We start from the raw sequence: 22,265 nt of genomic DNA, 5'->3' as shown, positions 1-22,265 counted from the left end.
AAACGTTCACAATCGACTCTTGCTACGCTCGTATGCGTCTCGCTCGCTCGCTTTGCCTTTTCATTCGTATAAGCGACTTCGTGTGCTTTGGATGTTTTGCGCGCTTTATTAAAAAACCAAAATTACTCAGTTATAAACCAAACCCGCACAACTTTGCACCGGTATTTGCGCGCGCATCTTATTGTTAAACTATTGACAACGCATAAAATTGCTACAGTTCCAGTTAATTGCTAGCGAACAAGTAAGGTTTGTGTAGGCGTGACTGCACTTGTTTCAAGCCCTTTTGTGTGCGTGTGTGTGTATCCTTACATCCTCGCCTGTCCCCGCCGCCGCTGCCGACGCCGCCACCAAAAAACTGTGCACAGGGTGTGGTGTTGAAAAATTCCAGCGCAAAGTAAACCAAATTAAAAAAAAAAACCTTAAAAACATGTCGGTCTCCTCGAATGCCTCGTCCGCCTCGCGCAACGGCAGTGTCGATGATAGCACAACAACAACAACAACAACGGACAGTTCAGAGCTGTCGCACATTTTGAACCGACGACAGGAGATTATGGACTCCCAGGAGGCGGGCATCGAGGTGCCGCGCACCTTTAAGGTGGTCAATGTCTACACCGAATTCCATGAGTTTACGCGCAAGCAAATCAAGGATTATCAGAAGACCTTCAATACGTAAGTGCGCCCTAAAAGAATATAGTACATTATAATACCCATTAAATAAACCCAAAAGGGGGGGATATATTAACTAATAAAAAAAATATTAAAGGAAATATATCTTGGTTTTTCAAAAAATTTAATAATCTTGTAGGATTCGTTATATTTCTTGTTTTGACTAGAATTTAAGAGCTTGGTCTTCGAATTTATATGGGAAATTTTGTGATAGTATATTATTCATCTTCTTTTCTTTTAATATTGAGTGTATTTTACTTTTATATATTATTGGAATACATTTGTACAATTTTGGACCCACCTTTCGTTATCTTACATTAAAGAAAGTTCATTATTGGCTCAATTATATCGTACAGGGTATTTCGTAGTCGTATACCCGTGTTTGTTTACTAGCAAATTGCCTACTTCTTAGCTAAACTCAATTTGCAGCCTCACAACCGCTTGACACCTAGCTAAAAAAAAAAGGCCAAGCATAAAGCTTTTGCGGTTAATTGGCAACTAAACTGCATGACGCCCACCCCCTTCCGCCCCTCCCCTTACCAGGCACTCGAATGCAATGGGGCATGACTCACACCAAGTACTCTTTGAGACTTTGTCACAGTCATTTGCACTCGTCGCTTAAGATTTCAATTCCGCGACTCGCGACTCGGATCGCCCGTGAGTCAAAGTGTGCGCTACTTAAGGGTATTACATATTCATAAATCTCTAGCTGCGGTTTTCAGTTTTCGGTTCAGTTTTCTGTTGCCAGACGTGAGTCGACCGCCGACAATCGACAGGTCTGACACTTCGTCAAGTAGCTAGAATTTCCTTGTTTATACTCTGTTTACAAACTAAATACGAGTATATTGCTTTGATTACATGAGCGTATTGAAGGAATAGTGTTGTAAAGTCTTAAATATATCTCTCCTTGTTAAAGATTAAGCTGGAATAGTGTTGCAAAGTCGTAAATATAATTAACATATTAAAGATTATGTTAAAAATATACCCGCCGCAAATTACAGTTTGAAGGCAACTGCTTTGCTGTCATGGTTTTTGAGTGACTGACCTCACAATCATTAAGCTGGAATAGTGTTGTAAAGTCTTGAATAAATCTCTATTTATAAAAGATTAAAAACAAAATATTCCCGCCGCAAAAAGTTTATCGCTTACAGTTTGAAGGCAACTGCTTTGCAGTCGCAATCATTCAGCCATTTCGAGCTAAAACAGTTAACAGGGTATTGCGCAGTCAGCTGCATTTGAATCTTCGGCTTGTTGTAGGCGTCAGCTCTCGCATTACCAAACACCCTGCTGCATCCGCCAAACGATCGCGTTCTCCGTGTCCAATGAAGCGCTAAAAATGTTGCGCAATCTTAGCCAGCGAATCTGCATAGGTATTTTGATAACATAAGTATATATATAACATATATACAGAGTATATAGTCTGCTTGGACAGACACCTGGCACGTCGCTTTTGATAACTTATCTCAGCTCATCCAAATTTGGCTTCTGCGCCCGCTATTTGTGCTTTGCATAGAAAAAATATCATCGTCTGCTCCTCCTCTCTCTCTCTCTCCCCCTCTCTGTCTATGTCGCCCCCCACGGCCACAATTCTCAGAACAGGCGGCTGATTCAGCGCTTAACGTTAAACCTTAACGAATCAGCTGCAAGCGTCGAGCACAAAAACCAGTGTTGAAAAGCTTTATTAGCTATGTTGAATCAAAAGATTAGCTTGGAATAAATAAACTAAGTTGAGTGAGTAATTTAATTGCAGCTACGCTCTTTGTTTGTAATTAACTATAGTATTATTTGTAAAGTAATGTGAATGAATAATGTTAAATTATTTTGAACCAACATTCTTACTGTGCTGGGCATCCATTGTTAAATAAAAGAATTAACTTTCCTATCACCAAGGCTCAAATAAAAAACCTCATTTAAAAGTATATTTTATATGAGCTGGCATATTATTGAAACTCTCAGGTCTCTAAATAATAAAAACAAATATATAATATTTGGATATATTTATTTTTTTTGAAAGAAAATCCTTACTTCGATTACAAATATAGCTATGTAAATATGTATATAGTAATAAAAAGGCTAACTGGACAACACTGTACAGTGCACACAGGCTAACAGGTAATCAAATTTATCTGGCAATTAGCAGCTGGGCAGCACTCTACACACAAACATACCAGCAGGTAATCAAATTGTGCTGACAATTAGCAGCAGCTGCTCTCTGTGTGTCTTTCCATTAGCAACTCTGGCCAATTGGAGCAGAGCTCCTAACTAGCTGGCAAAACAAGAGAATCCTGTGAGTCCTATTTGAAAAGAGCTGCTGTGATTCACTGTGGGCCTAATTGGGTCACTCGACGGGCAAATCGACGCTTGGCACATTGTCAAAATGAAATATTTGTAAGACGAGACACGAAATAAAACAAACGAACGTGCCTTGAAAATGAAATCGGGCAGGGCCCCAACCCAAATAGCAGCTCCACAATGTCTGGGAATTGCTCAAGACGCCAATACTTGCACATCTTAGGCGTTTAAATACAGGGTATAATGTGTAAATGTTATATAAAGCATAAACGTAATGAAGGGAATTTAGAATAGACTATTATTTTCTATGGTTTAAAGTTTAATAGTCAAGCATGTTTAAAACATTTAAACTATGCCTGGTATAACCCATCTGGTTTTAACCAGTTTGGCCTGAGCCAGGTTTTTTTCCTAGAATTTTAAACACTGTGATTAATAACAAATTAAAATTCTTTGATTTTAGAGTGGATTCAAATGTGCAAATCAATTTCTATAAACCCTGTTTGTTCATACAAAATTAATAAAAGCTCAAATTTTAATCACAAATATTCTATATTCTAAGGCACATAAGGCACATCTTTAAGTCATTTTTAAATTTATATAAAAAGTTTTGGGGTTCAATTCACAAATAGATCTTTTGAAACCAGACCTCAACAGCGTCATTTTCACCCATTTTTCATGCGATTTAAATGAATTTTTATAAATAGACAACCTTTATAGTTAAGTTAGCTTTAAAGAAGATTCGCAAACAGAAACAAGAATTTCCGATACAGCTCAACTTACAGCAGTTGTTGAATTTTATGTGCATTTCAATTATAGAACTGGTTTCCAGTTTATCAGGCATTATCTTCAAGTCAAGTTTTGTGCACCCAGCATCCCCTCCCCCTTCCCCCCTCCCCCTTCCCCCTCACTCTCTTCTAAATGCCAATCGACATCTTCACGTGCTCTTTCAGGTTGTTGTCAAAATTTACAAAAACAATAACCGGCTGCGGCGTCTGCGCAGCTTTTGGCATTTCGAGTCGCCTCTCCCCCCCCCCCCCCCCCCTTCAACCCTTCCCCTCATGAATATATGCGCTAATTTTGTAAATTTAGCGAACAAACTTGAAAACATGGCAAGTAAAGTGTTCTACTGAGTCACGCGGCATTGTTTTATAAAGAAATCGCTACTGATTCAGCGAATCCGCCGGCAGATAAACAAATAAACCAATAATAACATATTGCAAATTGTATAAACAATTTCCCGAAAACAAGCGTCATGTGGGCTGGGCAATAAACAAAAAAAAAACAGGGTATCTTCATTTCCTAGAGCCGATAACATTTCGAGGCGCGCACTGCACGGCCCAATTGTGCTTAAACAGATATGAATTTGTAATTGTAATTGTTTATACTATATAAAAGAAAAAAGAAGATGAAAGCCAACAAGAGAGTGCTGCAGTCGAGGGGTGCCAGACTAGGAAATACCCTGTAAACAGGCTTGCCGGACAAAGTTGTTATACGTTTTACATGTGTAAACATAATTGAAAGCACTTTTCTTTTTCTAAGTCCAATTCTAAATATTCACTTTTAAATAACTTTAATATCTATTCTTCGATTAAAGTAAAATTTAAAAAAAAATTAAATATGAGGAAGTTGAGGAAATCCAAAAATAAATATTTTCATTACAAAAACCTGACAGATAATTAAAATAATTAAAATTCCTACATGTGCACAAAACCAATATGCCCCACTATGCCCATTTTCAATTGGCTACAGGGTATTAAAACGAAGAGGAAACCTCATTTGCCCAGCGCAGCTCTCAGCGCTAATCGGACACGCAATATGTAATGTTTTCTTCTTTTTTTTTCTTTTAGCGTCGTAATTATTTGTTGATATTGCTGGATTTTAGTTTCCGGGCTTTTATTTTGGATGCGCCATTTTCCGCACGCTTTTCCGGGGGGCAGCAGCAGACGCTGGCGATAAATACCAGACGCTCACAACTTGATGATATTGATTTTAGTTTTTATGTGCGACGCCCCAAGTCTGGCAAAATTTCACACATAGAGATAAATATACATAAATCATCCAATGGGTGGGTGGAGTAGGATTAGGAGTAGGAGCAGGGCGTCGTCTGGGCGTCTGTCTGCAGCTGATAAAGATGAAAATCCTTAAACTAGAGAAGCAACCACCACAAACATTCCCCTTCTCCATTGTCCATTTTGCAATTTGGCTTATTGCATATTTAGCTTAAATGAGTTCACACAGAAAATACATAAACAAACCACATTTGCATGCTAGTTCAGACAATGTTATTTAGAGATGGGCCTTTGTCGTGCTTTCTTGTAAAATGAAAAAGCGAAAGGAAAAGGTTTTCCATATTACCAGTACAGTTATGCACATTAAATTTGAGGTTATGCGAGCTTAAATCGATAAACGATATATCGCTTAAAAGCACGCTCATCACTAGCAACGATGTCAATGCCATACAAATTGGGTTCATGGCAAAATGTACAGCAATAAAGAACACGCACAACGCACAAAATCAGTTACACGCACTTTACAATTTGAGGGAGGGTTGTTTTGTCGGCCCCACAATCAGCATATCATGGCAAGCTGCGGCGAAAAGCTTTTAATTAAACCGCAGTCACCACCCATTACCACCGAAGCATAAACCAGCCTCGAGCTCTTTCGCAAAGGGGTTGCTGTTGCACATTTAAGGATAAACTGCAGCGGCCTTTGTGGCACTTCCTGTGTCTGCATGTCGGGCGAGGGGTCCAAAATGCATCATGCATGCATGTTATGTGCTTAAATATACATACATATGTACAACTGTCGCAGGTTCATTGACATTTTCATATGATTTTGTCATTTTACATTTCTGATGCTTACATTTGCGATTACACACCTTTGTTGTTGTTGTTGTTGCTGCTTATCGCCAACTACATTGCAGTCGCATGTAAATGCTGTAATCGACAAGTTTTTGTTGTTTTTTTTTGTCAATCGATTCCACTGCAGTCTATTGTGAATGGTATTTTGCTTATGCTGCCATTTCCGCACACTGGCGCTGACCTTTGCCAAACTGTGTGCACGTATAATTGCAGGCGACCAGCTGTCTGGCAACCACAGCGAGTGGCCATTATGGCGCCCCTCCGCCCGCTGCGTCAGTACGCGCGCGGGCGCGCGCGCGCACCCGTGTTCATTGTGTGTGCGCTTATTGTGAATGCAATTACAATTCTTTGATTGACAGTGAATAAAATGAAATACATTCGCACTGCGGTAAACCAGCATAGCGTACTCTTATCTGTGGTCATCTGTGACTAGTGGCAATGTCGCGCCACTCAATTGAGGAAATATCAAATTAAATAACAAAAATACACTCATAGAATCATCGTCAGCAATCAGCAGCAGCAGCAACAGCTCCTTTGTGCTTGCTGCACAATTAGTCATGTCTAGTTAATGGTTAGTTTTATATAGAGTTGGACGCGTGACACGTGAGCAGCACGACGTGTTCGTGTTAAGAGGCAAATACAATTTTTAAAATTAATTATATAGAAATGAGGTAACAATGAAATTTATGAATGCAAATTTATTATAGAAACTTTTAAAATTAATCTTGAAAAATATTTTCTATTTTGCAAGACTAAAATATATATACATATATATATAACTTATTCCCTAAGACGAGCTTTAAAAAAATGATAAGTTATTCTCAAAATATTTTGAAATAGCGAAAAATATATTTTAATTGAAAGCAAGTTCATATATTTGCCTTGTTGATAATTTAATCGTGCGTGCTTGCAACTTGTGTTTCGTGTTCGTGTTTGAGAAATTCAACACCAGTCCATCTCTAGTTTGAACTCATTGAGCAATTCTTTATCTGCGCTGCCTCAGTTCATGCATTGCTCTTCAGTTAGTTGCAAGCACTGACTCATAGAGAGCTCTTTTGTTGTTGTTGCTGTTGTTGTTGTTGTTGTTGTTTCCTGCTGCAACTAAAAATACGCACACGCGACCCACGCAACGCTTTGTTTTTGGTCTGCCTTGCTCCAATTTCGAAATGTCAAAATATGATTCTTGGTTTTTGGTATACGAATAGTCTTCGACATGTGGACGGGTTGTGCTACTGACTACAGTAAAAGCTTCACTAACGGACAGCTTTTCCGGACGGACATCACCTTGGTGCCAATCTGTTTTCCTGCCTTTTCGAACATTTCCCTCAATTAGGCAATTAAATGGAACTGTAAGTGTCCGCCTTAACGAGCTTTTACTGTACTGCCGTGTTCTGTATTCTGGCCAACTTTACGCTGCAGTTAAAATGCTGTTGATTTTTATTGATTCTATATGCACACGCACTTCTCAGCAAAAGTTTACATGTGTCTTAAATATAAATGGCCCAGACAAAGTATTTTAGGTGCACAGGTGCATGCGGGATTTCGAAATGGAAACAGTCAGGCAGGCAGGCAGTCCGTCAGTCAGTCCGTCATTCAGTCAGTCAGCCAATCAGTCAGTCAGTTAGTTTGTTCGTGCTGAGCGAAATAAACAAGATATTGTGTATGCAAGACGTCAACTGTGTACATTATTTTTATTTCATTGCTCTTCGCCGTAGTTGACTTTACAATAGATAAAAGACCTCCGCGCAGCTGTGCGCAATCACATGAAGAAATCCACCAAACTCAACACAGCGCAGTGCATTTTAAACGTTACACACAATAATAACCGTTACAAAATTACAGTCGACAAAAAATAATAACTAGCAAGGGAGACGATTTTATCTGTGCGCTGCCGAATATTAAATACCCTTGCTGACGTTAATCATAGTTGCCTTAAGATTTGATATTATGAAAATACTTATAAAAGCTTTAAGAAAAAGCGAATTCATTAATGATATGATTTTCCCATATGTTTTTAGTCATAATAAAGCTTGTCTTTGTTGAGTTTGATTAGGTTTTATACAAAAACTCACTTTTCGAGCCATCCTATGGAAACTATATAAAGACTAATGAACATGTCTATGTATGTCGACTCAACAAATGCCTTCTTTACGCATAACATACATATTTCGTGGCAAAATCATGATACCCTTCGCAAGAGTATGCATTAAAAAAGGTTCAAGAACATGAGGCGTTGTGACTGCAGAGCGTTGGCATTAACCCGCTTGGGCCACCGAGCATAGCCCAGAGACCAAAAACCAAGAAAAACGAAACATAAATTCACAATGGGCAACAGAAACAGCAACAATTGCCGTCGCATTAAGTTGCTAATAGAGAAAAGCCGCGACTACACGTTCAATAATTGCAGCTACTACTACATACATACATACATACACACACATATACATACATGCGGGGAGGTGCCCAACTGGCAAAATGCACACATACACTCAAAAAATACATGCATTTTGCGATTTACGATGCAAATGCGGCATGCAACAACAATGGCCAGCTGACCCCGTTATTTGTTGAACTGTACAAACCTACATGCATGTACACACACACAAATACCTGCCTACATGTGTGTCTGCATGTATATGTATATCTAAAATAAGACCAAAATCGCATGCCTAACAAAATGCAATGAAGCATCCATCTAGATTTGGGCCGAAATGGCAGCGCTTATGAAATCATTGAAATGAAAACATTTTGTAATCGATAACAGGCAAAGGGTTAGGACTGCGTGGGCGGCGAGGGTGGGCGGGCGGCGTTGCCACCTGAGCCGCGGGGGAGAACGCAGCGCCCAGGAGTGCTAGAGTTAGAGCGAGAGCGCAAGTGCTGCCAGAATTCTATAGGCTAAAATACATAGCTATAGCCAAATATTTAAAATTAAAGCGAGAAGTTTTATGCGGAAATAATTATTTTATATTAATCAACAAATGCCAAGTTTAACTTGATGTCTTTGTCAAAAAAAAACTAGGAAGTTTAACAGAGAGCCAAAATTTACATACAATTTATATATTGACATAGGTCACGGAAATAGATGTTTTTATGCTTTCGGAAAACCCTTTAAAAATTCTTTAGAATTCACATATAGAGCCTTAACGGCTGAAAAAGCCAAAATTAGCTAAATTGTGTATACAAATTACAAATTTGCACTAAGAAAAAGGCTAACTCTAGCTAAGAGATAGCTTACCTGCCTGGCAGGTGGTTTAACTAAAATTGACTAAACGCATGATTCAATATTAATTGATTTGGACAGCTGGAAATGCAATCGCAACTAATTGCGCTTACATGAAAAAACAGCCAAACGTAACTTCACGTTTAATGAGCATGTGCTAAGCGAGACAATTAATTGAAAAGAAAACCACAAAAACATAATAAAAAGCAAAAGTCTGCCAATTGTCACATTGACGCAACAGTGGGAGACGCAGACACGGAGAGAAGCTCATGGCAATTGAAGTTAATTAAATGCGAGCAAGCGAAATAGCAACAAATAATTGTTATGCTGTTAAATTGCATGGTGACACCTTCGTGTCTGTTATTCGATATAGAGATGGGCGAGTATCGGCTGCACGAACACGTCGCAAGTATCGGCAGCACGAAAGGCGACAAGTCTTTGTCGTGATCTTTCAACATGGAAGAGCAAAAACTTAACCAGATGTGAGCTTTGTAATATTTGCTCAGTGACACCTTCGTGTCTGTTATTTGATATAGAGATGGGCAGTATATCGGCTGCACGAACACGTCGCAAGTATCGGCAGCACGACAGGCGACAAGTCTTTGTCGTGATCTTTTAACATGGAAGGGCAAAAACTTAACGAGACGTTAGCTTTGTAATATTTGCTTAGTGACACCTTCGTGTCTGTTATTCGCATATAGAGATAGAGATGGGCGAATATCGGCTGCACGAACACGTCGCAAGTTTTGGAAGCACGACAATTCTTTTTAGTTTTTGCAGTCATGAAAAACAAAAACTTAACGAAATGTGAGCTTTGCATTATTTACTCCCTTCCTGGTGAGTCGTGCTTGTTCGTGTCACGACACGCGCACATCTCCAATTATGTGCTTCTGTCACCGTTAATTACTTTCACTCTCGTCGTGTTTACACAAGCCTCACGCAATTTGTCGCCCCACAATTGTCGATCAAATTAACAACGAAAGCGACAAAAAATAACAGAAAACACGTCCAAGTCTTCTGAAGTTTTCTATGCTCATTAGATGAGCTCTCAGTTTTCTAATGAAAACGAAATCGAAATTGGAATTGAAAATTGAAAGTTATGCTCGAATGTAATCGATTGCGTTATTATTTATGAACAATTTGGCTGTTGACAACAAACGACGCAACTTGTTGCAAGTTGAGTGTTTCCTTGCCTTGCCTCGAAAACTCGCCTTGCTCGCGGCTTTGATGGCAGCTTGTCGTATTTTTAGACCAACTTGTTTTACTTGTTTCCAGTTGGCCGCAGCATCCTTCAGCGACAAGGCAAGGTCGAGGCCTTCCGCCACATTGTTGCCGTTGTTGTTGTTGTTGTTGCAAGCGCATCTGCCCCGCACGCGATTTGGCCATCATAACAACAACAACGGCAACAACAACGGCATTAACATTGGCTAATGTTGCGTTTTCTCTCCATGCCACACGCTGCTTTTATATAGCATTACGTAATTACCCAGTAAGTTTTCTATTTACATTTTTATCACACAATTTCCTGACCCCCCTCCCACACCCCCTCACACTGAGTCGAGGAAGTGGCCAACGAGCATTCGAACTTTTAGACTTTAAGCCAATGACACTCGCTTCAAATGAAGCTTGATTAATTTAAGGCTAGAGCGAGCGCAGTCAAATTAACTGCTAGTTAAATCGTAATGTTAAAATGTTCCACGTCGGAAACTACAAAAGTTAAAGACTAAACTTTGTAATATATGTATAAACTAATATAAGTATATGCAGAACGAGTCCTTCATTTGCTTATCGATATTATACCATTTCCATAATGTCGATAAATATCGATTTAGGGACTTGGTTTTTAAAGCATAACTGGAAAGCTATAAGAGTTAGATATAGTCAACTTGATCTCCCCATTCCCCCCAAAACTGGAAATATATCATTTTTGATCGTAAAGCCATTCCCTTCTTCTGTATATAGACACATTTGTATGACATATGTATATACATACTAAAATTGTTTTCACTTTTTGGTTTCCACATTTCCCCCGAAATTGATAAAACACCTAATTTTTAACAGTAAAGCCTTGCTTATGTCATTCTTAATTCCTGTTAATTTCATAAAAATCGGACAATAAACACCGAAGCTAATCAAGAACGCATTTCCCTTGGTCTGCTGTATCTTCAGTCTGGCACTTTTACACATTTTCACAGTTGATTTAATATATATGCTAATTACTTTTGAATAACTGACAAGTTAACCTGTTATACTATCTTGTCTATTATTTAACTATAGTCATGCTACTCTCACCTTACTTTCTCGCTTCCTTAAATCACAGTTTTTCACTGCCAACTTTTTTAGCTGAATTTGTAAGTGCATTGTCATGCCTGGCATAAAATGAGAAGTCAAGCGAAATTTAAGCCTCTGTGCACCGTAAATTTAGCATGAAATTGGGTTACCTTCGTGTCTTATCGATTGGCAGAAGGGGCAGGGTGGGGGAGAGGTCAAAGACCCAGGCCAGACCACGTCCTCGTACAATTTATTTTTGCAATATTGTTTTCAACTTATTTTTTTGTTTTTGGTCTTTTTGCAGCTACGACACGGCTAGGGATGGATTTTTGGACCTGAACGAGCTGAAGTACATGATGGAGAAGCTGGGCGCACCGCAGACCCATTTGGGGCTGAAGAAAATGATAGCCGACGTGGATGAGGATCACGATGGCAAGATATCGTTCCGTGAGTTCCTGTTGATCTATCGCAAGGCGCAGGCCGGCGAGCTGGACAGCGATTCGGGCCTGAATCAATTGGCCCGCCTCACCGAGATCGATGTGGAGCAGGTCGGCGTCAGCGGTGCCAAGAACTTCTTCGAGGCGAAAATAGAGCAGCAGCTGCGCACAAATAAGTTCCACGACGAGATACGGCAGGAGCAGGAGGAGCGACGCCGCGAGGAGGAGGAGCGCGCCCAGAGACGCCAGCAGTTCCAGCAGCGCGCCGCCATCTTTCAGTAAAAAGCCAAATTGTGTCGGCATTTTATATACATACATATTTATACAAGATATTCGATAATTTGTAGTCTAGCGCGTAATCCTTGTGGCGTAGGTTAAACAAATGCAACATAGCACACATTTAGGGGCAAATGCGGAGCAGGACTTTGATATCACATCACATATAACATACCCATTCATTCAATTATAACTAACTATATAAATAACATACATAACATACATAACATTTATAACATTTATACATATAGTTAACGAGCATACCAAAAGCATAAATTTTAGTTGCCTATTTAAGTGAAGCATCAAATATATATATTTTTTATGTTTAGTTTTAAGGCTTTTCCGTTTTCCCTTTTTGTTTTTGTTTTTTTGGTATTCCGCGAAAGTTTTGTTAATTTTTTAATATCTGTCTTTATTTGCTTTTACTTGTTTTAATTATTAGTGCCATTTTTTTTTTTAAATTTCATTTCAATTTTTTGTTAATAAAATTAAATCACATGTTTTATGTTGCATAAGTTAAAAAATTTGTTAAAAAGGATAAAAAGATTTTCTATTTTACTTTACACTCAACTGTTTTTTGTACATATTTATGTTGCATTTTTTTTGTATGGGTCATTATATTTAAGTTGAAAATCTCAGTATTTTCATACAGCAATATGCGAGCCGTTCAAGCAATATTAAATTACGTTTAAATATATGAATATACAAATATAACGGCAATTACTAAACATACATATGAATTACTGTATATAGTGCAAATAAAAATATACGTGAAAAACCAGATGAGTTTTAAATGTTGTGAAAAACAATTGGGAAATTATTTGATTTTAATATGAGTTAATGTGACGCTGATAATGTTAGTCCTTTCCCTGTTAATGTGCAACTGTTAATGTTATGTTAACATTTCGAGTACTTGCCAAACCAAATATCCGCACATACTTTGCGGTTGGTGTTTTTTAAGTTAATGCTCGATTTTGCAAATATTAGTTGTAAACTGTTTTCGACCTTCGCATTTTAGGAGTCTTGGCTTAATCCCAAAATAAACTATCTAAAATTTTTACATTCTGCTCGCATACGTATTTTAAACGAAAATATTTTGAAATTTCAATTTCTAGAAATATATTTCTCCAAATTTATGAATAAGCCCGACAATAATAGGTAACAATATATCGTAGCCGATATATAAACAAATAACATAAGGTAAAAAATAAAAATATGGTATAGTACATAACAATATGAGAATGACAACTTGTACCTTATATAAGATCTTATCTGAAAAGATAAAATAGGAATAGAAAAAAAAAATAGAAAATTATAAAATAGGTATAAAATAATATGTTACAATTGCAATGATAAAGTAGTCTGAATGCCGAGTTTGGTCAAAATATCTTGATAAACAAAAAAGTTTTCTATACAAGAACCTACTTTTCGACTAATCGTTCCTATGGCAGCTATATGATATAGTGGTCCGATGTTGATGGGATTTTAGTAAAACTATTGAACGCCGAGTTTGGTCAAAATATCTTGAAAAACAAAAAAGTTTTTTATACAAGAACCTACTTTTCGACCAATCGTTCCTATGGCAGCTATATGATATAGTGGTCCGATCCAGCTGGTTCCGACGTATGTACTGCGTGCAACAGAAAGAGGCACTTTTGGGAAGTTTCATGACGATAGCTCTTAAACTGAGAGACTCATTCGCATAGAGACAAACAGACAGACAGAGGGACAGACGGACATGGCTATATCGACTCGGCTGTTGATATCGATCAAGAATATATATACTATATCGTAGATGTCTCCTTCTATGCGTTACACATCTCACGAGAAAATAATAATACCCTCTGCAAGGGTCTAAAAATATGTATAAAATAATATCATACACTTACTACAGAAATATCGTGAGAGTATGCGCAATTCGTTATGTTTTTGGTGGCTCAGTTTCCGTAACCTTGGCGCCGCGTCGCTGCGAATGGCGGCAGCGCAGCATGTCGCACTTGAGGGCATATCGATGCTGGCAGACGGGACACTGATGCGGCTTGAGCTGTAGATGGTAGCCCTTGATGTGCTGGGAGAGCCCGTTGCGCCGCTTAAAGACGCGCTCGCAGATGCTGCACTTGTACCTGCGCTCCGAGCTGTGCGTGATGCGATGCTGCTTGAGCCCGGTCAGCGAGCTGAAGGTCTTCTGGCAGACGCTGCAGCCGTGGGCGGCACGCTTTGTGCCGTGTGCCTGGCCGGCGTTGGGCGTGCGGCGTCGCTTGGCCGGGCGCGTCCTCGGCGGCGGCGGCCGCAGGCGACACTTGAGCTCGTGCCGCCTGTAGATGCGCCAGTGGGTGAAGCTGATGCTCTGGCAATGGCGGCACTTGTAGCTCTGCAGCCGTGCATTGCGCAGCGGCAGCGACTGGCAGATGTAGCGCATATGCTGCCGCAGCCCGAGCCGTGTGCAGAACAGCCGCAGGCAGCCGAAGCACTTCACGGCAAATGTGCGCGGCGGCGGCACCACAAAATGCCGCCTGCGTCGCCGATGCCCGAGCAGCTGCTGCACGCTGGCAAAACCCCGTGCACAGCGGCCGCAGCGCAGCCGCGGATTGGCCCGACTCGCAGTCGGCTTCAGGTTCGTCCGCAGCCGGCGGCATTTGTGCTGCAGCCGGCGATAGCGCGCGGCCAGCTTGGCGTAGGCGGAATTCGGCGATTGCGGCTCACTGATCGCCGGCTGGGCAATGAGATCGTTGTAATGCAGAAAGCTGCGCTGCATGTCCAGAATGTCGATCTTCTTCTTGGCGGGCATCTGCGCCGGCAGCCAGTCCGCCTGCCAGTAGTCCACCGAGGCGGGCAACGGCGGCAGCGTGCTGCCCTCCAGCTTAAGAGTGTTGTTTGTTGTGGGCTGACTCAGATTCGGCGGCGGCACGCTAACCATGGGCGCAGGTGCTGGTGTGGGCGTGGGCGTAGGCGTGGCATGCGCATGGGCATAATGCTGCTGGAGGCTCTCGGCGGTAAAGAACTTGGTCGTGCACAGGCTGCAGTTGTGCAGTCGAAAGGCGGACGACTGCACCACGCTGTCGTTGAGCACCACAATATTGGGCTTGGTTGTGGTCGGAGCGGGCGCGGGCATCAGTTCGCATATCATGGGATTGGGTATCTGGCTGACATTGGTCACGATTGGCTTGGTGCTGCGCGGCTCCGTTGCGCTGGGCTCCTGCATGTCGGCGCCTTCAACTTTCTCCGTTTTATATTGCTGCAGCGGCGGCAGCTGCCAATCCTCCTTGGCATAGTTGTGCTCCTCGGTGAGCAGCTCCGACTGCAGCAGTTCGTGCGGCGTGGGCAGCGCCGTGGGCACAGTAACGGGCTGTGCCTGGGCCACATCCGCATCGTCGGTTATATTTATAAACGGATCGTCGAGATTGATAATCTCCATGATATCACAATTGTTGATGATGTCCTGCGCGTTCAGCATGGGAAAATTGCAGAACTGAAACTTTTGCTCCGTTTCATCGTTGGCCTCCGGCTCGTGATCGCAGCAGCCCTCGTCCAAGCCCATGTCCAGCTCGTCGGGAAACAGATTATCGAGACTTTCGCATGCCTCCTGCTTGACGCGCACCACCGGCTCCTGTTTGATCTTCAGCTGGCGACGATATTTGCGCTGCAATTCGCCCTGCGCCACAATAACAACATCACAGAATTTCGAGAAGCGCTCCAGTTGACGGCAACACTCGCCGCATATATCCTTGGGCAGCGGCAGCGTGTCGTCCTGGAGTATCTGCAGCGTGGGAAAGCATTTCTGTATCATGCCAAACAGCTCGAAACTCTTCTCAAAGGACACACAATTCAAGGCGGCGATGCCACAGAAGCGACAGGTGCTCTTCGTGCCGCTGCAGCTAGTCGCCGGCACGCTGTCCGTCGCAGGCAGCGTTACCTGTTCCACAATCACATTCAGCCTCTCCTCCGGCACACGGACCGTGGGCACCGCATTCTTTTTCAGGGTTTTGCGATTGTTGCTGCAATTGAAGTCGGCGTCCACGAAGTGGCGACTGCAGACGGCGCTCCACTTGGAGGGCATCCACTGGCCGTTGCGCTGTGTAAAGTCCCGCCATTTCTGCAGCAGATCCTTGCGCTTAAATGGAAATCTGCCGGCAAGAATAACAACAATTTAACATAGCCAAAACTCTTGTAGAAATCTCACCTGTGGAAGGATATGCTGCCCGCATGTACATATTTATCACTGCAATTGACCACCGCACAGTAGGCGGGCATTTGGCATTGTCTGCTTTTCAAAATCTTATTCTAGTCGAAATTATTTTGTTTTTTATTGTTTGGAAAACTGAAAATTGCAGTTTTAAATTCTCTTTGCGTTTTAACAGCGTACAAGAACAGTGTTAATAGCTAACCAATGCAGTGCTGTTATTAACAGCGTGCTGTTAGAAATGCCTGGCAAAACAGCTGTTACGCTTTTTTAGGCAAAACGACATTTTTTGTTGATTGCAATTAGACTTTAAAACGCAATAGGAAATGCATGAATATCTAATAAATATTTTAAGTGACTGTACAGTAGGAAAAAAAACGCGTTAACTGTGAACGCAGCAATGAGTTAACAGGTTCTGTTAATGCAGTTTGGCTCGTGAACAAACGAACTGGTTCATCTCTTATCAGTATCAGCTGTTTTGCTCAACTACCCGCCCACCCGCTTTCAATTAACGCCTTATTAGAGCTGCCCGCCGCTGCTGCTGTGCCAAATAAAAATTCTCCGACCGTTCAGTAATACAGCTCTTGCGGCAGCTGTAGACGCACTGTTGCTGGAAGAACGTGCGTTCGGGACAAGGTCGAGCAAGGTCAAGCAGTGAAAGTTAAACAAAATGGTAAAGCTGCTCAAAGCTGCAAGCGCCGCACTGGCCCTGCGTTTCAGCCCAGTCGCTGGAACAGCGAACAATGCAGCATTACAAACACTGGACAGACAGCGACGCTGGCAGCACAAATCGGCTGCGGGCAGCGGCAGCGGCAGCGGCAAACGGTGCGTGAGTAGCGCGATAAGAAAATTTGACATTTAACGCGTGTTAATTGTAAAAACAAATAAGAAAACTTATCTACGGCAATTGCCGCAGTTTAATATATGTATTTCTATACTGAGTCCCACAAAGACAAATTCATAAAAACTTTTCCATCAATAATTCCCATGGGATCTATATAATAATTAATTCGATTTTTACCAACTCTTTGAAACTGGGAATTGAATAGTTTGTTAAAGTTTTTAATTAATTAAATTAAATTAATTTTTGAACGTTTTTTTATTTTCGAACTATACATACAGACGCTCTTAATTCTATATATTTTTCGGCCGATCGTTCCATTTGGAATTATATAATATATTGGTCCAATAAGATTTTTAGAGATACGTAAAGATATCTTGTTTTATAAATTAACTTTATTTTTGACATATTGTTCCTTTTGGAAGCTGTATTATATAGGGATCCGTTGGGGAAGATTATATAGCTTATATTAAAATACGATCGATTATATAGAAATACGATCCAGATCGTTGGGAATTAATAAACTGAGATCAACTAATTATTGATTTTCCTCTCTACCCTCCCCCCGCAGACAATATGATCTTGTTGTGGTGGGCGGTGGCATTGTGGGCGCGGCCTCGGCACGTGAGATCCTGCTGCGCCATCCCACGCTGAAGGTGGCCATTTTGGAGAAGGAGCCCAAGCTGGCGATGCACCAGAGCGGCCACAACTCGGGCGTCATCCATGCGGGCATCTACTACAAGCCGGGCACACTGAAGGCCCGCCTCTGCGTGGAGGGACTGCATCTGGCGTACAAGTACCTCGACGAGCATCAGATTCCGTACAAGAAGTGCGGTAAGCTGATCGTGGCCACGGATGCCAAGGAGGTGAAGCTGCTGGAGGATCTGCATCAGCGCGGCATCAAGAACAATGTGCCCGATCTGCGCATGATTGACGGGGATCAGATCAAGGAGATCGAACCCTATTGCCGGGGCGTCAAGGCGCTGCACAGCCCGCACACGGGCATCGTGGACTGGGGCCTGGTCACGCAGCACTACGGCGAGGATTTCAAGTGCGCCGGCGGCGATATCTATCTGGACTTCAAGGTCAGCAAGTTCAGCGAGACGAAGGAGGACAACGACTATCCGGTGACCATACACGGCGCCAAGCCCGGCCAGACGGTGAGCACCCGGAATGTGCTCACCTGCGGCGGCCTCCAGTCGGATCTGCTGGCCGAGCTGACCGGCTGTCCGCGCTCGCCGCGCATTGTGCCCTTCCGCGGCGAGTATCTGCTGCTCTCAAAGGAAAAACAGCATATGGTGCGGGGCAATATCTATCCGGTGCCAGATCCGCGCTTTCCCTTCCTCGGCGTGCACTTTACGCCGCGCATGGACGGCAGCATCTGGCTGGGACCTAACGCGGTGCTGGCGCTCAAGCGCGAGGGCTACACGTGAGTAAGACCTGGGCAGCTCCCCATTCCCATTAAAAGAGACTCTCCTTTGCCATTTGCAGCTGGGGCGACATCAATCTGTTCGAGCTCTTCGACGCGCTGCGCTATCCGGGCTTCCTGAAGATGGCCAGCAAGTACATTGGCTTCGGCTTCAGCGAGATGGCCAAGTCGGCGTTCATCAATCTGCAGGTGAAGGCGCTGCAGAAGTATATCCCCGAGATAAACGAATATGATATTGAGCGCGGGCCGGCGGGTGTGCGCGCCCAGGCGCTGGATCTGCAGGGTAATCTCGTCGACGACTTTGTCTTTGATCGCGGCGAGGGCTCCGGACCGCTGGCCAAACGTGTGCTCCATTGCCGCAATGCACCGTCGCCGGGCGCGACGAGCAGCTTGGCCATTGCCAAGATGATCGCGGACAAGATCGAGACGGAGTTCTCCATTGGCAAGGCCAAATAGAAACCCAAGTGAAATCCGTTCTTTTGTTGTGCAGTTCTCTTAATCTTTTAAGCATAAATTGTTTCCACTTTTCGATAAACTTTTCTATTTTTCCTTTCACTCGCAGGAAAGAGTTCTTACTGCTAGGGATTTTTTAGTTCTAATGAAGCTCAATTCAGCTTCAGAATGTGCCGCTTCCCGCTCGCCGGAGGAGGTTTCTTAATGCCCAGCACCTTGATCTCCCTTTGCAGCTGGTTCACTGGAGATTCGGTTTTCAGCAGCTCGCGACATTTCTCATTGATTATTTTCAATCCGTTGGCGGCATGTTGTCGCATTTGAGGATCGCAGCTTTCGTTGGCTTCGATGGCTCGGAGGAGCCTATAGATGGGCTGGAGCATGTCCTGGTAGTCCAGCAGACTCTCCATGCCGGCCAATAGCTCGGCGAGCACCAACAAGGCGCCACGCTTGGCGGGCAAATAGCGACCGCTGCTGAGCTCGGCGTCGATCAAGTGCAGCAGCTCCTGGAAGAAGCTGTGCACCTGGTGGGCGAGCAGGCGGCAGAGCTGCGCCAGATTCGCATAGGCGGAACTGCGAAACTCATCCAAGTCCGAGCGAGCGCCGTGCAGAAAGCAATTGAACAACACGGCCTTGTAGCGATAGCAAAGCGGACCTGTTGTATGAAGCGAAGGGAAGGCATTAGCATATGCTCCAATTGGGGTTGCTCGATTAGGAGATCCTCTGCTACTCACCCACTTCCTGAGCTGCCTTTAGGATAGCTTCACCTACGACCAGACGATAGTCCAGGTCGGCTGTCTCCGACAAATATTCATCGCTGAGCATCTCCAGCACCTGGGACTCCATGATGTGCACCAGCTCCACAAACAGGCGCACACAATTGAGGAATGTGTAGGACTCCTTGTGCTTGAGCGTGCTCAAGGCGAGCGCAATGATGCGATGTGATTGCGACATGAAGGCGGGATCCTTGCGCCGCAAAGCCTCCAGCATCAGTTGGATGCCATAGACCTGGAGATGTGGCTGCTGATCCTCGATGAGCTCGCGCGCTCGCTGAAAGCTTGTGAGAGTCGGAGCACGGCTGGGCTGTCGATCGCCGCCGAGCAGCTCCAGCAGCGGCAGCAGCGCATTCTTTAGCAATGGATTCGATGTGTGCTTGGCCAACTGCTCCAGTGGTTGCTGCAGGCGGCGCGTGCAATCCGCCAGCTGCAGCTGCTCGCTGCGCTCGAACAGCTCCTGCAGCAGCAGCAATACGAGCAGCTGCATCTGTTCCGCCAGCTGCGCCGGCTGCACTTTGATGTCCAACAGCAGCAGGACGAGCTCCATAAACGGTTTGCTCTGCGTTGCCGCTAGCTGCGTCTTCAGCGGCTCGTGCCAGACCAGCTGCTCCAGGGCCACGAGCAGCTCCAGCTTGAGCTGATATTTCAGCTGCAAGAATTGCGCCAGCTCCGTTTCCGTGGACAGCAGCTCAATGCTGGTTGGCTCTGGCGCCGCCAGCTGCTGCACCATCAGCCCGAGCAGGGCCAGAAAGACTTTGGTCGTGAGCGCCTGATCGCTGCCGGCCATCAGTAAAGCGGGCAGCACGCGGCAATAGTTGTGCTCCGCCTGTTCCTGCGCCACCTGCACTGTAATCAGATCCAGGTCCGCAGCATGCTTGACGACCAGACGTGGATGCAGCGCTAGCCAAGGCGGCGGGCCGGCGATATCCCAGCTGAAGAGACGCTGCAGCAGCGCAGGCAGCTCCTCCCTCAACTCTCGGTTGTCCAGACACCGCGAGATTAGCGCGGCCAAGGCCTTCCGCTCCGGCAGCGTTTGCGGCAGCTGCTTATACAGCTGCAGGAGCAGCGGCATGTAGGGAGCCAGCAGCACGCTGGGCAGGCAGGCGACGCTGGAGCTGCAGAAGAGCTGCTGCCAGAGGCGCAGGCAATCGCACAGCTGCGCCTGATCCCAGACTATGAGGCCGTTTAGTAAATCCGCCGGCGAGGTCAGCGGCTGCCAATCCTGTCCGAGCAGTTGCTCCAAGCATTCGCGATTCGCCGCATTCAGCTCGCAGAGACGCCGCAGGCTGAGCACGCCCGCCAACAGGCTGTTCGCATGCGCCACCTGCAGGCGGCAAAAGTCCAGGATTTGGGCGAGGAGTCGCTGCTGCAGACCCAAGGAGTAGCCGCGCTGCGCCACGATGTTGGCCACGATTTCCGCATTGCGTGTGGCGTTCGGCGTCTGCAGAGCGGCCAACAGGCTGGCAAAGCCGTGCGCTGCGCCCAATTTGCTCAAGAGCTGCTGATGCAGCTCCTTGGCCAGGACAGCGCACAGCTGAGGAGTCGCCTTGAGCAGCAGCACATGACGAAAGTAGTCCGCCTTGGATTCATTGTGCCACAGATAAGCGAGCGCTGCGTCTAGCTGCGAACGTTGCGCCGACGTTGGCTGCCGCACGCGCAGGCTAATTACGACTGCCAGCAGATCCCGCTGCACCAGCTCCATGGCATTGGCTATGTGCAGCTGGCGTATGCTCAACAGTCGGGTAAAAAGCGCTACACTCAGCCAAATCAGCGAGGAATGGCAGCCGAGTTGGCCATTGTTCGGGACATCCTTGAAAACGGGTGATTTGTAGAAGTCCTCGTGCAGCTGGGCACGCAGCGCGTAGTAGCCGAGCTCCTGGGTTGCCTGTATGCACAGACGGAGATGCGCCACGGAGATGAGATCCTCCTTGGCATCGCTGTGGAAATTGATGTTGCGGCTCAGCGTGTGCAGCACGTGCAGCAGGCGTATTATGTAGCAATTAATACAGTTCTCCAGATCAATCGGAGCAGTCTCTGGCTCAACATTAAGATCTGTAAACAGTTCTTGCAGCTGCTGCGACACATCCAGTTGAACGTATTTCGCCAATATAATTAAATTTCCCTGGACACTTTTGTCCGTCTGCCCTTTGCCTGCTGCAATGTATTTAATACATGCTAACTGTAATTAATTGCTAAAAACCACTCTATACTCACGCGCTGCATGTTCAAAGTTTAATTCATCCAGCAAAGCAAAATATTTGGGTATATTAATCATGGCGCGCGAACGTCAATTGCAACCATCAACCAATATTTCACATTTACGGCAACAGCTGTTGCGCAAACTAGGTGGCAACGCCGAAGAGCAGGTAAAATGCCAGCATGACACTTGCCATATTTCATAATGCACACAATAAACACTATTAAAAGCGTTAAAACTTTTATGCCAGGCAAAATTTATTGGGAAATGTTATTATTTAACATATTTTCAACACAGTATTAACATACTTTTAACATGCTCTTAACATTTAACATTTTATGCTAACACAACAGCCTCACGCATGCACGC

The 22,265-nt window shown here is 44.2% G+C and overlaps 4 protein-coding genes across 4 annotated transcripts; 2 read left to right on the top strand and 2 right to left on the bottom strand.

Annotated features, from left to right (window-relative positions):
• The first annotated feature begins 50 nt into the window (after positions 1-50).
• On the top strand, positions 51-12,804 carry Swip-1 (EF-hand domain-containing protein D2 homolog Swip-1). Its single transcript, XM_064681402.1, has 2 exons — positions 51-669; positions 11,615-12,804. Exons 1-2 carry the CDS (start codon positions 428-430, stop codon positions 12,027-12,029), a joined length of 657 nt encoding a protein of 218 aa, XP_064537472.1. The 5' UTR covers positions 51-427; the 3' UTR covers positions 12,030-12,804.
• A 704-nt stretch (positions 12,805-13,508) lies between these two features.
• Positions 13,509-16,410, bottom strand: LOC135427637 (zinc finger protein 526). The gene is made up of 2 exons (XM_064681207.1): positions 16,204-16,410; positions 13,509-16,147 (listed from the first exon to the last, which is right to left on the bottom strand). The coding sequence occupies exons 1-2, from the start codon at positions 16,272-16,274 to the stop codon at positions 13,945-13,947; spliced, it is 2,274 nt and encodes a 757-aa protein (XP_064537277.1). The 5' UTR covers positions 16,275-16,410; the 3' UTR covers positions 13,509-13,944.
• L2HGDH (L-2-hydroxyglutarate dehydrogenase) lies at positions 16,311-19,028 on the top strand. The gene is made up of 3 exons (XM_064681219.1): positions 16,311-17,028; positions 17,616-18,473; positions 18,536-19,028. The coding sequence occupies exons 1-3, from the start codon at positions 16,874-16,876 to the stop codon at positions 18,927-18,929; spliced, it is 1,407 nt and encodes a 468-aa protein (XP_064537289.1). The 5' UTR covers positions 16,311-16,873; the 3' UTR covers positions 18,930-19,028.
• Positions 18,581-22,059, bottom strand: Tango6 (transport and golgi organization 6). Its single transcript, XM_064681196.1, has 3 exons — positions 21,914-22,059; positions 19,658-21,853; positions 18,581-19,578 (listed from the first exon to the last, which is right to left on the bottom strand). Exons 1-3 carry the CDS (start codon positions 21,972-21,974, stop codon positions 19,079-19,081), a joined length of 2,757 nt encoding a protein of 918 aa, XP_064537266.1. The 5' UTR covers positions 21,975-22,059; the 3' UTR covers positions 18,581-19,078.
• Between the last annotated feature and the right edge of the window lie 206 nt (positions 22,060-22,265).

This window comes from Drosophila montana, unplaced genomic scaffold (genome assembly GCF_035044405.1).
Source record: "Drosophila montana isolate Dmon_TW-CO22-7 unplaced genomic scaffold, ASM3504440v1 contig_1407_1, whole genome shotgun sequence".
Taxonomy (NCBI): Eukaryota; Metazoa; Arthropoda; class Insecta; order Diptera; family Drosophilidae; genus Drosophila; species Drosophila montana.
This window is presented reverse-complemented; position numbering and strand designations above follow the sequence as displayed.

Bases quoted from the DNA above. Each gene is read 5' to 3' on its own strand.
- Tango6 (XM_064681196.1), bottom strand. From the start codon at position 21,974: ATGATTAATATACCCAAATATTTTGCTTTGCTGGATGAATTAAACTTT. The intron at 21,854-21,913 runs GTGAGTATAGAG...AATACATTGCAG, and splicing joins AAACTTTGAACATGCAGCGC to CAGGCAAAGGGCAGACGGAC. The intron at 19,579-19,657 runs GTGAGTAGCAGA...TTCATACAACAG, and splicing joins AAAGGCAGCTCAGGAAGTGG to GTCCGCTTTGCTATCGCTAC.
- L2HGDH (XM_064681219.1), top strand. From the start codon at position 16,874: ATGGTAAAGCTGCTCAAAGCTGCAAGCGCCGCACTGGCCCTGCGTTTC. The intron at 17,029-17,615 runs GTGCGTGAGTAG...CTCCCCCCGCAG, and splicing joins GGCAGCGGCAGCGGCAAACG to ACAATATGATCTTGTTGTGG. The intron at 18,474-18,535 runs GTGAGTAAGACC...TGCCATTTGCAG, and splicing joins CTCAAGCGCGAGGGCTACAC to CTGGGGCGACATCAATCTGT.
- Swip-1 (XM_064681402.1), top strand. From the start codon at position 428: ATGTCGGTCTCCTCGAATGCCTCGTCCGCCTCGCGCAACGGCAGTGTC. The intron at 670-11,614 runs GTAAGTGCGCCC...GTCTTTTTGCAG, and splicing joins TATCAGAAGACCTTCAATAC to CTACGACACGGCTAGGGATG.
- LOC135427637 (XM_064681207.1), bottom strand. From the start codon at position 16,274: ATGCCCGCCTACTGTGCGGTGGTCAATTGCAGTGATAAATATGTACAT. The intron at 16,148-16,203 runs GTGAGATTTCTA...TCTTGCCGGCAG, and splicing joins GGCAGCATATCCTTCCACAG to ATTTCCATTTAAGCGCAAGG.